The sequence below is a fragment of the Typopeltis vanoorti genome, chromosome 3 (assembly GCF_054136105.1).
Source record: "Typopeltis vanoorti isolate ZY-2024b chromosome 3, IOZ_Tvanoo_1.0, whole genome shotgun sequence".
NCBI classification, from domain to species: Eukaryota; Metazoa; Arthropoda; class Arachnida; order Uropygi; family Thelyphonidae; genus Typopeltis; species Typopeltis vanoorti.
The window spans coordinates 176,855,168-176,870,512 of NC_143551.1; the positions used below are offsets into that span (position 1 = coordinate 176,855,168).

At 35.6% G+C, this 15,345-nt stretch overlaps 1 protein-coding gene across 4 annotated transcripts in view; it reads right to left on the reverse strand.

Annotated features, from left to right (window-relative positions):
* The window catches only part of Rtca (RNA 3'-terminal phosphate cyclase), a 169,550-nt gene that overhangs the window by 73,879 nt on the left and 80,326 nt on the right, over positions 1-15,345 (reverse strand). For all 4 annotated transcript variants that reach the window (XR_016548149.1, XM_090390966.1, XM_090390967.1 and 1 more), the window contains exon 6: positions 4,205-4,349. Coding sequence is in view for 3 of the 4 variants with exons in the window: in XM_090390966.1 (XP_090247092.1) it covers positions 4,205-4,349 (145 nt within the window). In the remaining variant the exon portion in view is untranslated. The remainder of the gene's footprint in view (positions 1-4,204; positions 4,350-15,345) is intronic.

The following is a 15,345-nucleotide window of genomic DNA, read 5'->3' on the forward strand; positions in this document are numbered from 1 at the left end:
TCTGTGTAATATATTTCTCAACAAATAGTGCAATTAGAGACAACTGGGATAAAAACACACTAATTAATGAATCACATGTCCCCTCATACAGAAACAAAACCATATGTTGCATGGGCAAACACAGTATCTAACTAAAAACTACTGTTATTAATTAGATGTGTGCGAGTTCGATTTCCCAAGGCAGCAATAAAATTCAACCGAACATGTTAAAATTCGTAAAAGTGTTAAAACTAAGTAATATATATATATACACATATATATGTTATGGCAGTTTCACATATGGAATTCGGTTGAAGAGAGTTAGCATTTCAACTCAATTGTCAGCTATGCTTTTATATTTCGGTTGCGTGATCTTTTGTTAATACCGCACCAATCATATGCACGTTTTAATAACCTGCCTTTGTTGTCTGTTTCGCGTTAGGCTTAATTACCGTAAAGGGAGAAAACTCAGAAAAGAAAAAATGTTCCTGGTCCGGGGATTCCCTTATTCAGGTAATATTCACTAATTTCATGTTATCAATCTGTGGTGTGCCAGTATCGGTAAGTGGTGATATTATTTGATCTATTTTACGTTAAAAAATTTAACCCTGAGATGGATAAGTGGCTGATAAAAAATTAAAAAAAAAAATCCCGCGAACAATCAGAAACAGACTAAAAAAAAAAGAAAAAAAAAGACAGTATTTCATATTTTAGCAGAACAACCCGCATCGTCTTCAGAACCAAATGGTAAGAGGCAAAAAATGTAATATATGCATTTGATTTTTGCAATATTCGCTGTGTATGTTTTGTATTGAATATAAATACATTAAATATTATAATAATATATCTCTCTATTACGATTTTTTTTCGAGGGGGGCGTGAAATATTTTAATTTTTGCAAAGGGGGCCCTGACATCCAGAAGTTTGGGAAGCACTGACATAGTCAATCAGGTTTTCTTATTGTGTATTCTCTCCACGTGAACTTGTGCACATGCTTATGTTGGAATAGTGTCAGTAATGACTAGGTCATTACTACCACCATGTTCCAACATAAATAATCTGTATCCTGAGCAGAAATCCAGCAGATACTTAGTATTATTATTAGCTATGGCTGAGGATCTTCCTCAGCCATAGCCAAGTTAGTCAGTCTTGGTTATGGACAGTAGGGTTTTTTCTGCCAGTTTATCTGGTGTTTTTCATCCTGCAAGTAGGCAAACCAGTCTGAGGACACACAAATTACAGTCAGGAATAGTGACCCAGCCATAGGTCTGATTTGTCAGACCATGCCAGTTCCAGAGCCCAGATAAAATTTGAAGGGACTAGATGGTACCATGAACTACCGTAAAAAGGGGGAAATGTAGTATCATCACACGTAATTTATTTATTTATTGATCATTATTGCCCAAATATAACATCTTATACTTATCTCACTTGTCTTCTTTGTTTCAGTGATGCCAATTATGTCCACATGGTAATTTTCCATTTCTTCTGCAAATTTGATTTCCTTTCCATTAATACTTCTTTATACTGATGACTCTTATCTTCAATTCTTCTGATGTTGGGTTTGTTCTTTTTCTTCTTCTAGATGTTTAGTTTATCTCCATACGTGAGCATTTATGGTTGATATTTCAGGTTTCTGATAGTTTTCTCTATCTCAAGAACTGATATGTATACTCCTGGTTGAATTCCTCTTAAAAGTTTTCTTCCACCAATTTGCCATTGCTTGTTTCATTTAGCAATGTTTCAAAATAATTACAGGAGACATCTACAATAGCTTTATCTTCAGTTTCCACATCACCTTTATCATCTCTGATTCATTTTAAAGTAATCAGAGATGATAATGGTGACATGAAAATTGAACATTATTCACCAGGACCCCTTCCAGATATTTATCTTCTGTATGCTTATCAGTCTTTTCAAACTTATTTTGTCTAACTATTTTTACATGTCATTTTGCCTTCTTACATTTTTTTCTGTGTTCCCTATGAGCAAAAGCTGACTTACTTCCCAGGAACTTTTAATACGCTTTCTTCATTTCCACGACTGCCTCTTTGACATCTTGAGTTCACCACGGAGTTCTGATTCTATCCTTGCAGACAACTTTACCACGTGCCTCTCTGGCTGAATCAAAAAATGCTTTTTTAGCATTTGCACTGAGTCTCTAATGTTTGATTACTGTTTTCAAACTTCTTCATTTTTCCTCCAATAATATTTTTAAGTTTAGTCTATATTTCATCTCTGAAAGCTGCTCAACTTTAATTATTTTCAAAAATTTCAGAGATATTTTTCTTTTCAGTATGACATCTGACTTTATTCTGCTCAAAACTAAATAGTGATCGCTTCCAATTTCAAATCCTCTGAGTATCCTCATGTCCTGAACTTGCATTAAGTTATCATGAATATGCATGAAGATTCTTTTTTCCATGTAAATCTGTGCACATCATGTTTAAACATTTAGCGATGACCAGTCCCTGTCCTGAACAGAAATCTTGTAGTACTTTCCATTATTATTAGCCTTGTCTTTTTTTTTCAAATTTTCTCAAGTTTCTATATGTTTGATATTCAATTCCTGCTGTACAAGAAGTCTTATTATTCATACACAATCTCTAGCCCTATATGAGTGTCAAGAACAACTGTGCATTTTCTACAGATCAAAGACAAATTACATTATACAGATTAAATTCATGCATAAACTTTTAAACTGTTGAGAGGCAGTTACAGGGTAGACATTGGAGAGTTCTTTCACTTGGTGGAACGGCAGGAAGGAGCGATGACAAGGGGCTATCCCTGGAAGTTACGAAAGGAGGCTGTGCACAAGAGGGTGAGGAGTGGTTTCTTGGCATGGAGGGTGGTTGAACCTTGGAATGCATTGCCTGAGAGAGTGGTTGGAGTGGGGGACGGTTAATGGGTTCAATGAGTGGTATGATAGACTTTGTATTTCCTAAAAATGACCTCCCATGATGAGTCTTTTGACTCCATGGAAGCCTGGATAATAATAATAATAATAATAATAATAATAATAATAATAAAGCTATGTTTGCTGAGGGAGAGAGAGAGTTCATATGTATTAATTATAACTTTTAATTGCTAATCATGGCAAGACAAGTCATTTAACATGATGCAGATGCCATAAAATGAGTGCAAAAAAAATAAATATGAAAAGTTTTCATTACACAAGCACTTTGTGAATTGCTTATTTTATCTCTCTATAAACAATTCCTTAACATAGTGATTAGTGCATAATTTTCATCTGATGTACTCTCAAGGGTATACAGGCTACTATGACAGCACTACATGATGAAATTTATATTATTATTAATCTCCTATCAAGTTTATGACACAGTTTTCATGATTTTTTATATATTTTACAGCTCTTACTGAAATATAACTTTTTTTATATCAAACAATTCACAAGCATTAACAGAAGAAAGCAACAGGTTTTGAATAAAAATAATAACATATAATAACAAAAATACAGAGCATGACCTTTTTTTTATTTTAATGGGAAAAACTTGAACATTAACAATTCTAATTATTCGACATACAGGCAGAATTCACAAAATAAATGTATAAAGAAACATATACATTGAGAACATCTATTAAAGCAACAGCATTTCACTTGCTATTCAGATAAGTGTTTTATGATATTAATAATCATTATTGGTGGTATTTTTCTTATTTTAGAATGTGTAGTTGAATATGCTTGTTTGTCTGTTTCTGAATCTTATGCAATAGTTTAAAAAGTGTTCTACATGGCACTAATGTATATATGAGAAAAATGGCACCTGAGACCTCCATATTCAACAGTTTCATTATGAGAGATTTCATGTGATGTAGTTTTGCAGTTCAGGGTGAAAAGATAACATACTTAATATCTACTGATGGTACTGGATTGAAGAAAATGATAAACCTAGGGATCAAGTGGGAGTAATGGTAGACAGAGAGTTGAAGGTGTGTGGATTGCTGAGTTTAGTTGACAGACATAGGAGAGGGAGACATTATGGAAATTAAAGTCTATAAGACTGGCACAAAAGAAAATTTTCTCTGGAAATTGTCTGAGATTATGGTTAGTAAAGGTATGCAAACTATATTTTTTGCTTGTAGAGTGGTGAATGAGTGTAATAGATTGCCAGAGATAGTTATGAGTATTCCATAAGTGAATGAGTTGAAGGATAGGTATGATAGGCTTGACTGCATAATAATAATACCAATAATAAATAAATACCTTAATTGGAAGTGCTCCAGCCACAAATGACCTGCCTACAATTTTTGTAACATGTCCACAATCCATCATCTGTACAGAATTAAGAGAACTGCTCACAGGATTAGTGTGAATCACTACTTCACCACCTCCTTTAGGATAATAACCCCTAGAGAAAAATGCTTATATTAAAAAAAAAAAAGCAATTGAAAAGTATCATCATTATTAACATAACCTGAATGGGATCTGCTAACTCAGTACAGGATATTCAACCTATGTCTTTAGAGGAAAAGAATTCAAACTCTTTATTTTCTAATACCTACTATAGTAAATTACTGTACCCAAACATAAACAAACAAAAATATCTGAAATATCTTCATAAGTAGGTTACTTATATGTAGAAAACAAAATAATCTCTCATCAAGTTGCCTAGTATCCCATAGTGAACAGCACACCTCTTTCTTAGGCACGTGTAATTGGCATGCATTATTATTAACATCAGGCCTCCATGGAGTCAGACTCATCATGGGAGGTATACACACGATCACACACAAAGCTCATGAAACTGTCTTAAACTCATTCAAAGTGTCTGCATTCACAACAACACACTCAGACAATACATTCCACTTACCAACCACTCTCCATGCAAAGAGCCTTCTCCTCACTGCTTTGCTCACACCCTCCTTATATAGTTGGTCTCTTATTCTACCCCTCTCCTATTCTATGAAAAATTTCTTCTATGTTAACCTGGTAACTACCCTTGACCAACTTATATGCCTCAATCATACTCCTCTCCTCCTATTCACGAGGCTTTGCAAATTACATTCCCTCAATCTGTCTACATACACCACATTCCAAAGACCAGTTACTACCTTTGTGAATCTTCTCTGGACCCATTATAATATATAACCTTGTCACCACAAAAACTATGTGAACAAATCTGGATGTTTATATTGCTATGCATTATGGGAAGGGTCATTATCCACACTGGTTCTGACAGATAGTGAGAGCTAAATCAATATGGTGATTCATCAGTTTCTTACTTGAATATGGAAAATAACTTTTACCACCGATCTCCAGGAGTCTGGTTACTGATCTTACCTATGCACACAGGGTTACAAGGTCTGCAATTATGACCAGAACTGAAAGCAAAATGACAAAATGGAGATGAAACATGATTGGCAAACAGCTATTAAAAAATAATAATACTACTAGTGCAAAATCAAATGCCACTAATAACCAGTATGGAACCAGTGTGTCAAAACTCAAACACTGCATACGGAACGTGTGCAAAACATGCAGTCAATGACAATCCCATGGACCCCTCCAAACTCCAATTCACAAATGCACACGTCTCAATTCCAAACTTAGTGTTGTTTATTACCATTATTACCAGTCTGCAAAGCCTCACCTACTTTTTCTGACAAACTCAAATTTCAATGTCCTCAAGCAATATTCATCTGTTTTCCCAATTATACACTTTCTGACTGTTTTGATCTCAAAAGTGGGGTTTGAGCATATGCTTGCTCTAACATACCATATCAAAGAGAATCCAACCTAACCCAGATCAGGAGAATCTAGATCTCCTGATTTTGACCTCCTTTGGCTGAAGTTCTCTACCCGATTCTATAAAATTCGTTTGCTGTCTCTACTGCACTCTAATGTCACCACCAACAATTCTGAACGTTTTGATTTACTTTCTTAAATGTCAATTTTCTTCAGTCTAACTTTGAAACAGAAATAATCTTCCTTGGAAACTTCAGTGTTTACAACACCATCTGGTCTCCTCTTCTGACTGTACAGAACAAGCAGGAAAAGAGACTGAGCCATCTGCTATCACCAGAGATCTCAAACAAATTGTTCACATGTCCACCAGAATACAGGACGACCTCAATTACTCACCAAATATTCTAGACCTCTTCCTTACTATGATCCTCTAAGTACTCTGAATGTTTCAGCTTTTCATCTTGAAGTGCATTACCTTACATTTTACAGTATTAATTGACAGCATTGTCCTTTGCCCACAATGGCAATTTATTTAAATCATCCTGTAAGATTTCTACATCATCTTTATCAATTATTGTCCTCCCCAGTTTTGCATCATCAGAGAACAATTGGAGGTAGAGTTGTTGCTGTAGTTATAGACAGATCTTCTGATGCTATTACCAGATCCAATGCTCTCAAATCCCTGGCATCCCCCTTCATCACATGCTGTTTCAGAAAAATTATCCCTCAGTAACTGTATAAATTCTATTTCCATTTTGCCACATGCCCTTTCCTCCTTCCCATCTATATCCCCATATGATAATTGCTCAGCCTGCACTGATTGTGCTAATCTGCCGATGCATGTCATCCACATCTCTTCTGGACCCCCCCCCTAGGCCTATAGTAGCAACCAGCAATATAATTTATTCTACTGGCCTCTATCTCAACACCAGACAACCTCAAATAAACCATCTCCCTCAGATCTATAATCTTCCTTAACTTCTATTTTTGTGGTTGAAGTTCTTCAGCTATCATTAATAGTACTCCTTGCCCTGTCCTATTTTCTTTATCTTCTCTGAAAATACAACATCTGTTACATTCTATCCCTGTAACTACATCATTTTCTGACAACCAGTTCTCAGAAATCATCTAGACTTATCCCAAAATTATCGCTGATGCTGATAATTTTGGGATAAGTCTAGATGACACCAATACCCAAAACTCTTTTCCTTTATTTCTGATACTTTGGGCATTCGTATACATGCGTTTCAACATCTCCTTGAGCTGACAGTTAACCTTACATAATATCATTACGTGCCCATTCAGATTTCAAAGCTGGAAAACCGTGCTCAGCTTTTCACAATCATTCCTGCACTCATACTTATCTATCTCAGATGTGACTATTTCCACACAGTCATTCTTCCATTCACACTCATTTGTTCCAAGGGTGGTTAGACACATGCTTAATTGTTTCCCCTCTTAATATTTCTGCAAGTATCTAACTCCAAAACCATTTAAGTACACTCCATCAGTCATATATATATATATATATATATATATATGACTGATGGAGTGGTTTAAGTCATCCAACTCTATTTTACAATATATATTGTAAAATAGAGTTGGATGACTTAAACCGAGAGTTAGGTAAAAAAAAAAAAAATATACAATATATATTTTACAATATATATTGTAAAATAGAGTTGGATGACTTAAACCGAGAGTTAGGTAAAAAAAAAAAAAAAAGGGGGGGGGGGTTTAATAGTAAAACACGACTAGTTTCGGCTTATAACAGCCTTCATCAGATGACATTATAAAAGAAAAGAAAAAACACTAAACACAATGTTAAACAAAAAAAAAAACTATGAAGAACATAGAAAGTCTTTATACATAATTAGCATGAAAACGTTGTAGTTGTATTTAAAGCTGTTCTTTCGTTTGTTGCATTGTTGGGAGAGTGCGTACTTGCAGCATCACGTGAACGTCAGTACATGATTACAGCTGAATGACTATCTGGGAGGTTGTAGCTCAAGTTATTATTTAGATGATCAGGGTTGAGGATGATTTACCTAGGTTCTACGATTTTTCTCTCCAATTCATCATGGCAACGAAAGATGTTAGTAGATCTGTCCCAGCAGACTGTATGACTTGGGTTTTCATCATTAGAATCAGCCGAGAAAAGGATATGGCTTGATAAGGCACCAGCTCGCTGTCTCTTGTAAGCAATGTCCCTCATGTGTTCCTCCATAAGTAATTCAATAGATTTGTCTGTTTGGCCAAAATAAGGAATATCACAATCGCACCATATTTTGTACACACCAGGATATGATATTTAAGATGATGATGACATGGTTTTGGGTGGCTTATTAAGAAGCAGATTTTTGGAAGTGGAGTGAACAAAGTTCTGATATTGTATTTTTTTAGAACCTTGGCTAATTTTTGTGAAACTGAACTTATGTAAGGAATAGATATGTTGCCTTTAAATGTATTTATTTCTTCTATGTGATGACTAGGAGGATTAAGAAGGAATTTTTCAATAATTCTTTCAGAATATCCATTAAGTATGAAAGTAGTTTGGAGATAGTTGATTTCTTTTTGAAGTTCATTTGGGTCATCAAGAAGAGAGCGAGCTCTATGTCCCAAGGTAGAAATTATTCCAAATTTTTGGGGAGGGAAGTGATGGGACTGACTATGAAGATATCTGTTGGTATGTGTAGGCTTTCTATACATCGAAATTTTAAGTTTACCAGAAGAGTGGATCGGTTTTATATCTAGAAAAGGCAGGGAACTATCAGTTTCAAGCTCTGCTGTGAACTTTATACCTGGATGTCAACTATTGATATGTTCCAGGAAATCCATTAGGGAATCATGTCCATGGCTCCAAATGATGAAAATGTCATCCACATAACGTTTCCAAACTTTAGGTGTTAAAGCAAAGGAAGAGACAGCCTTGGCTTCAAAATCCTCCAAGTAAATATTTGCAAGAATAGGGGATAAAGGATTACCCATTGCCAGACCATGATTTTGCTTGTATATGGTATCTTGGAATCTAAAGTAATCGGACTTGATGCAATGGGTAAGTAAGGCCAACATTTTTTTGGATAACTTGTCTTTGAGTAATGTTATGATTTCGTCTGTTGGGATATTAGTGAACAAGGAAATTATGTCGAAGCTACCCATGATTTCATCTTCATTAACTGTCACATCCTTAATGTACGAAACAAAGTCTGCTGTGTTATTGATAAAGGATGAAGACTTGCCTGAAAAACATTTGAGGTATTTTGCAAGATGTTTAGAAAGTTTGTATGTTGGAGAATCAATACCTTCCACAATGGGACGTGGTGGGATGTTTTCCTTATGGATTTTTGGAGCTCCATGTATGCGCAGAATAAGAGGATGGAGAGAGAGAGTGTAGAGACAGGCAAACGTTTCGAGACAGTTCAGTGGTAGTTTTCAATAAGTTGTTGGTATGATTTTGAAGTTCTCGAGTTGGATCTCTCTCAAGTATTGAGTAGGTATCACTTTGTAGTAATTCAAGCATCTTATTTTGGTAATCTTCAGAGTTGACGATAACTGTTGCATTGCCTTTGTCTGCAGCTTTCCACAATCATACAAAATCTTGTAGACTCCTGGAAACTGAGTGGAAAGATGTTTCTCTTTAAGAATCTCTCTCTCTCTATATATATATATAGATATATATATATATAGGTTCTAACGTCCATCAAATTCACTTCACACATCTATAAACTGAACACCATTCCTCCTGCACAATCTTCTCATTAATTCATTGGCAATCACAGTCCTTCTCAATTCTGTCCTATCATACCGAGGCAGCAGACTCGAAAGTTTTACTTTCTTACTTTTCATTTTTGCATATCCTATCTCATTACATATTTCTCACCTTTCAAATCATTTGTGCCTGCCAAAACAATTAACTTGCTTATTTCTTTCATTTCTTTCTTCTTCAAACTTACAGCTTCATTAACATCATTTATCATTCTGCCTGGGAAACAAGCTTTTATCACTTTCTTATTAAGTACACTTCTTATCATCAAATCCCCATACAATACAAACTCTTTTCTCCCAGTTTCTTGCACTTTTATGCTTTTCCCATTCACTCCCTCCTGCTGTAACTCACAGCAAACTGTTTCTCCAATTGCCCAAGCTCACGTTTTGTCTGTGTAAGCATACAATTTCTTTCTGTATTGGCATCATCTCATCATTGATTTTCAACCGGTGTGTCGCAGCACATTGGTGTGCCGCGAGATTTGTAAAAACAAATTAATTGAAAGAAATAATGTCGTAATTTGCCCATTTATTTATCTTGTGTGTGTAAATCAATCAAAATTATGCTTATTTTTTTGCCAGATCATCACAAAATTAAAAGAATATATTTTTACTGTGCCGCAGAATTTTAATAATTAGTCTAGGTATACCACATTATAAAAAAGGTTGAAAATCACTGATCTACATTATCACTTTCAACCACCTCCTTCAAACTCTTTCATTCGGGTTTCGTGCACTATCATTCACTGCTTCCACTACATTCTCTACAATCCCACCTTATATCCTTAATATCAGTCATGTCATTCTTCTGCTCCCAACATGACTCTCATTTCTTGCATTCGCTCATGAAACATTTCTACAAACATTCTCTCCATTCTCACCCTAGTACCACAAATCATTCACTCTCAACAATGAATACATTAAACGCAATCTACACGCACTAAATACCACATGTTAATATCACTCGATGATCTTTGGAACTACTATCATGCCTCATTTCCTTGGTTGAATTAAATTACTGTTTCTGGCCATTGAATCCAAACCTATGTACTGCATGTATCATTGAAATAATTCTTATTGGTATAGAAACATTTATTCCATGCACTCAAAATCCCTATCCCTTATCTCCTTAGATACAAGAGAAGAGTAAAGCATACCATAACTGGCTTGCATCCAAAACTCCATATTCCAATGGCACTTATACCAAAGCCTGCAGCAGCTGCAAGATAACTATCAACCCATTGAAAACTGATTGTGAAAATGCTAAAAGCAAGAAACTTTCATCTTGTCCAAATGGCAGCCGTGCCTTCTGGTCTCCAGCCAAAGCTATGGCAGGAATTTATGATCAAGAAAACTTCCACCACTATTACATTGGGATGGTTCTACTGTATCATCACCCACAGAAAAAGTCAATCTCCTGACTCCTACTTCTCCAATTCTTGCATGAATGCTCTTGGTAAATGTCCTCAAACCATTCCCAACATTCATCACTTAATGTTCCATATGACCTTTCACCAGAAAGAAGTAAAAAAAAACTTGTCCAGATACTAAAAAGTCTCCTGATTCTGATGCATTCTTCTGATAGTTCTAAAGGTTTTAGCACCAGAGCTGACTCTTAATCTGTCGTCTTTCACCTTTAGTCCATTTGTATCTATCTTGACAGTCTGAAACCTAACCTGTATGTCAGAAACCTAGGTATCTGACATACAGTCCATTCCTAAGAAGGGCGACAAATTTTTTACCTTCAAATTACTGCCCAATTTCTTTCAACTCATTTCTCTCAAAAGTAGTGGAAATAATTATCACATTCAACTCTTTCACTACCTTTAAGGCTCTTAACTAATAAACAACCACCAAGGATTCCATCACTGCCAATCAACAGGGGGATCAGCTCATTTATATTATTCATTTCTGGAAAAATATCATGGAAAAATTTGGTAAATCTCAAGTGTGGATGACCTTGATATCTCCAAGGCTTTTGAACAGGTCTGGCATAGGAGTGTAAAAACTTAGGAACGAATGATATCATTCCATCTATTATTATTTTTATTATTATTTTATTAATTAATTTTTTTCATATTTAAAATTTTATTTTTTTTATATTTAAAATTTGCTATTCCACTTTTATTTCCCTCAGGCAAGAATCAATGATTAACAGAGCAATTATGTTGTAGCTTACTAAAGCATACTGTAATGTAGCTTGTGTCTCCCAGCATATATATATATTCCTGATGATGACTTTGATATAAAGGTCAAAATGTCAGCATTGTTTTATTTTAGTTTTTATTAAAACAACTATCCCAACACAGAAGTTTATCTCCATAATTTCTATACAATGAACACAACAGATTGAACAATCGCTCATGAATGATAAGTTCTCCAAAAAAACCATGTACATTAGCAAAATATTCCATTTCCCCCAACATTGCTTTACAATCATTTCAAAGGCTAGTTTGCTGGATTGCTTACATCATTACATGTAATGATGTAAGCAATCCAGCATTTAATTTAATGCCTAAAATCAGAAATTTAGGCATTTAATGCTATGTGGTATATTGAGTTACTTCTATCAATCATATATTCTTCTCAGGGTGGTTTATTATTATTATTATTAACATCTGACATCCACTGAATCAGAGACTCATCATGGGAGGTACACATTATTGTACACAATGCTCATCCAACCATGCTTTAAAACTGATTCGATGTGTCTACATTCATAATACATTCAAACAATGCCTTCCACTCACCAACCACTCTCCAGCAAAGAACCTGCTCCTCACTCCTGTGCTCACACCCTCCTTATACAGTTCCCAGCAATAGCCTCTTGTTCTACTCCCCCTCTCCCATTCTATGAAAAATCTGTTCCATGTCAACCTGATGATAACCCCTGACTAGCTTATATGTCTCAATCATATCCTCCCTCTTCCTCCTATTCACGAGGTTCTGAAACTTGCATTCTCCCAATCTGTCCTTGTACTCCACATTCTAAAGATCGCTGACCACCTTTGTGAATCTTCTCTGGACCCTTTCCAACATATCCTTGTCACCATGAAAACCTGGAAACCAAATCTGTGCACAATGATCCATATGAGGTCTGATCAAGGCCTTATACAATGGCATCATAACCTCTCAATTTCTGCATGTCAGGGTTCTCCCCATCATTGCCATCATTTGATGTAACATCTTCACAACTTGTGAAATGTGGCCCCTGAATTTCGGGTCCTTGTCCACCACCACTCCTAGATCTCAAATATCCTCTACTTCTCTATAAGTTTCCCCATCAAGTGCATACTTCACATCCAATCATTGCTTACCGAATCTCAAAAGATTACACTTTGCAACACTGAACTGACCGTTCCACTTACCTGCCCATTCATGCAATCTACTCAAGTCCTCCTGTAAGGCCATAACATCTGCTTCACTCTGCATTGCTCTCCACAGTTTTGCATCATCTGCAAACAGCTGCATATCACTAGTTAAATCCATCCCAATATCATTAACATACAAATTGAACAACAATGGTCCCAAAACTGACCCCTGTGGCACACCACTAGTGACCTTTCTCTTTTGGGATACATGCACCCCAATATACAACTTTCTGATACCTATTTGACACCCAGTCACTGATCCAACTCAGAAGTGTGTTATCCAATCCCATCTGTTTAAATTGATTTACCAACTTGCTTGTCGCGTGGCAGTCTATGAAAAGCTTTTGCAAAATCCAAGTACACCACTGTATATGCATTTCCCCTGTCCAAGGTATTTGTCACCTTGTTATAGTACATAAGTTAGTGAAACATGATCTCCCTTTAACAAACCCATGCTGATAACCATAGAGAATACTGCTGTTACTAACATATTTCTGTATCCTACTTCTCACCAATCTCTCCAATACCTTCACCACAACTCCAGATATACAGATTGGCCTATAATTTGAAGCTACAGCCTTATCACAACCTTTATGCAGTTGAACAGTTTTACCCTCCTTCAACTTTGTACCCTCCTACAAGATCATCAAATCCTTTCGCCTTATTGACATCAAGTTTATTTCCTCAAATACCTCCTGCTCACTCACAATTAAGCCATCCTCTCCTATGTCCTCTACACTTAAGTTCCTCATAATTCCACCATGATCAGGATGAAACACCCTTATAAATTGATCACTGAATACCTCAAGCAATGTCTTCTGCAGCAGTTACCATTCTACCACTTTCATCCATCATCTTAACATGATTATTCTTCCTTCTACTTGCCATATATCTAAAAAAAACTCTCTAGGGTTTTTCTTGACCTGGTTTGCCGATTTCTACTTATATGTACTTGTTTTCCTTACTAACTGAGTCACTCTCCTGGCTTGTTCTTTATACTCTTCATTTTGCAGGAGAAAAAAAAAAAATCTGAATTGATAGGAATACAGTATCCCCTTGCCTTTGTCTTACACTGTCCAGACTTAGCTTTGCATGAAAAATTTCAGTGCTTAGAAAATTGATCTGGTCCTGCAATCATGGTGTAACAAAAATGCAGTCTTCATGCAACACAATGTTTCCTAAATCAGAACCATTGTTTATACTTCCAACCAAGCCTACAAATCAAACACTGCAATCCACATTTAATCCATTTATTTAATTTATTTAAAGAAATTAGAATTCAAGTTCACAAGATAAAAGGGGAAGTGCTTCAGTGAGAAAATTTTCAATTAAAAATACTTAATTTTGCATGTCAGTAGTGAAATGACAAAACATCCTCCTACACACACACACACACACACATATATATATATATAGATATCAAGAAAAATATGTCTAATTAATCTTTTATCTGTCAGGACTCCAATATAATCATATCTTCTATTTCTGTCATCGAGTGCACATCTCGCTGAATCAATGCACCTAGATCTTAGTGTTCCTTGGTCTTTTTTTCCTGTCATCTTGGGATCAAAGACCAGTCTTACTAACCTTTCCTCTCACATTCTGTTTAAGTGACCATACTACCTGATTTAAGAATGTGTGAGCAGATTATCTCTACTCCCACATTCCTGAATACTAATAATGTCAAGTTCCTTCCTAATATCCCTGTTTTTAATATGATTCTGCCATTAATAGTGTCTGGTCACATCTCGTCTAGCATTTAGGCTGATACTGGTTTAAACTCATTATAAAGTTTAATGGAAAGAATACAGCACAGTACAACAATAATTAGAATATAAGTTTATTAGAACCTATATTTCATCTGTCAAAGAGACATTGTCAGAGATACAATCTCATAATTGTATAAGCACAACAAAAGAACTTAAACAATAACTTGAAGGAAATAGACCAAAAGCTCTATGAGAGGGCACCCTCTATGGGTGCTGTTAGATAGCCTTAGCTGTTGGACGAGATGCCTAAGGATCGAAATTTCCCAAATCTTGGGAAATTTAACACAGCCATATTTATTAAAATTAGGCTGCTTTAACAAATCTGATGCTGATTCTATGAATCTTTCAAGTTTATATTTGTTGCAGTGAAGCATAGTAATTCTTTCCCATTTGATTTCATGCAATGTATCCAAAATACGGTCAGCCATACTAGACTGACTATAGTAGGGTGGCAGATGTATTTTTTGTGTTCTTCTAGGCAGATCTTGCAGTTTGGCCATAATAAGATAATTTGCAAGAAAAAGGTATCATGTAAACACCTAAAACAGAGACGGGAGGTAGTGGAGGTTTCTGTGACAGAGACAAAATACAGGATCTAATAAACTTATATTTTATTGTTGCTCCCTCTGTGCTGTAGTCATTCCATTAAACTTTATAATGAGTTCACACTTCTAATTTTTCTCAGAACTCCCAGATCTGTGGTCTCCACTCTTTGATTAAATATTTTCCTTCTCACCTGGCTCTCAGAACCATC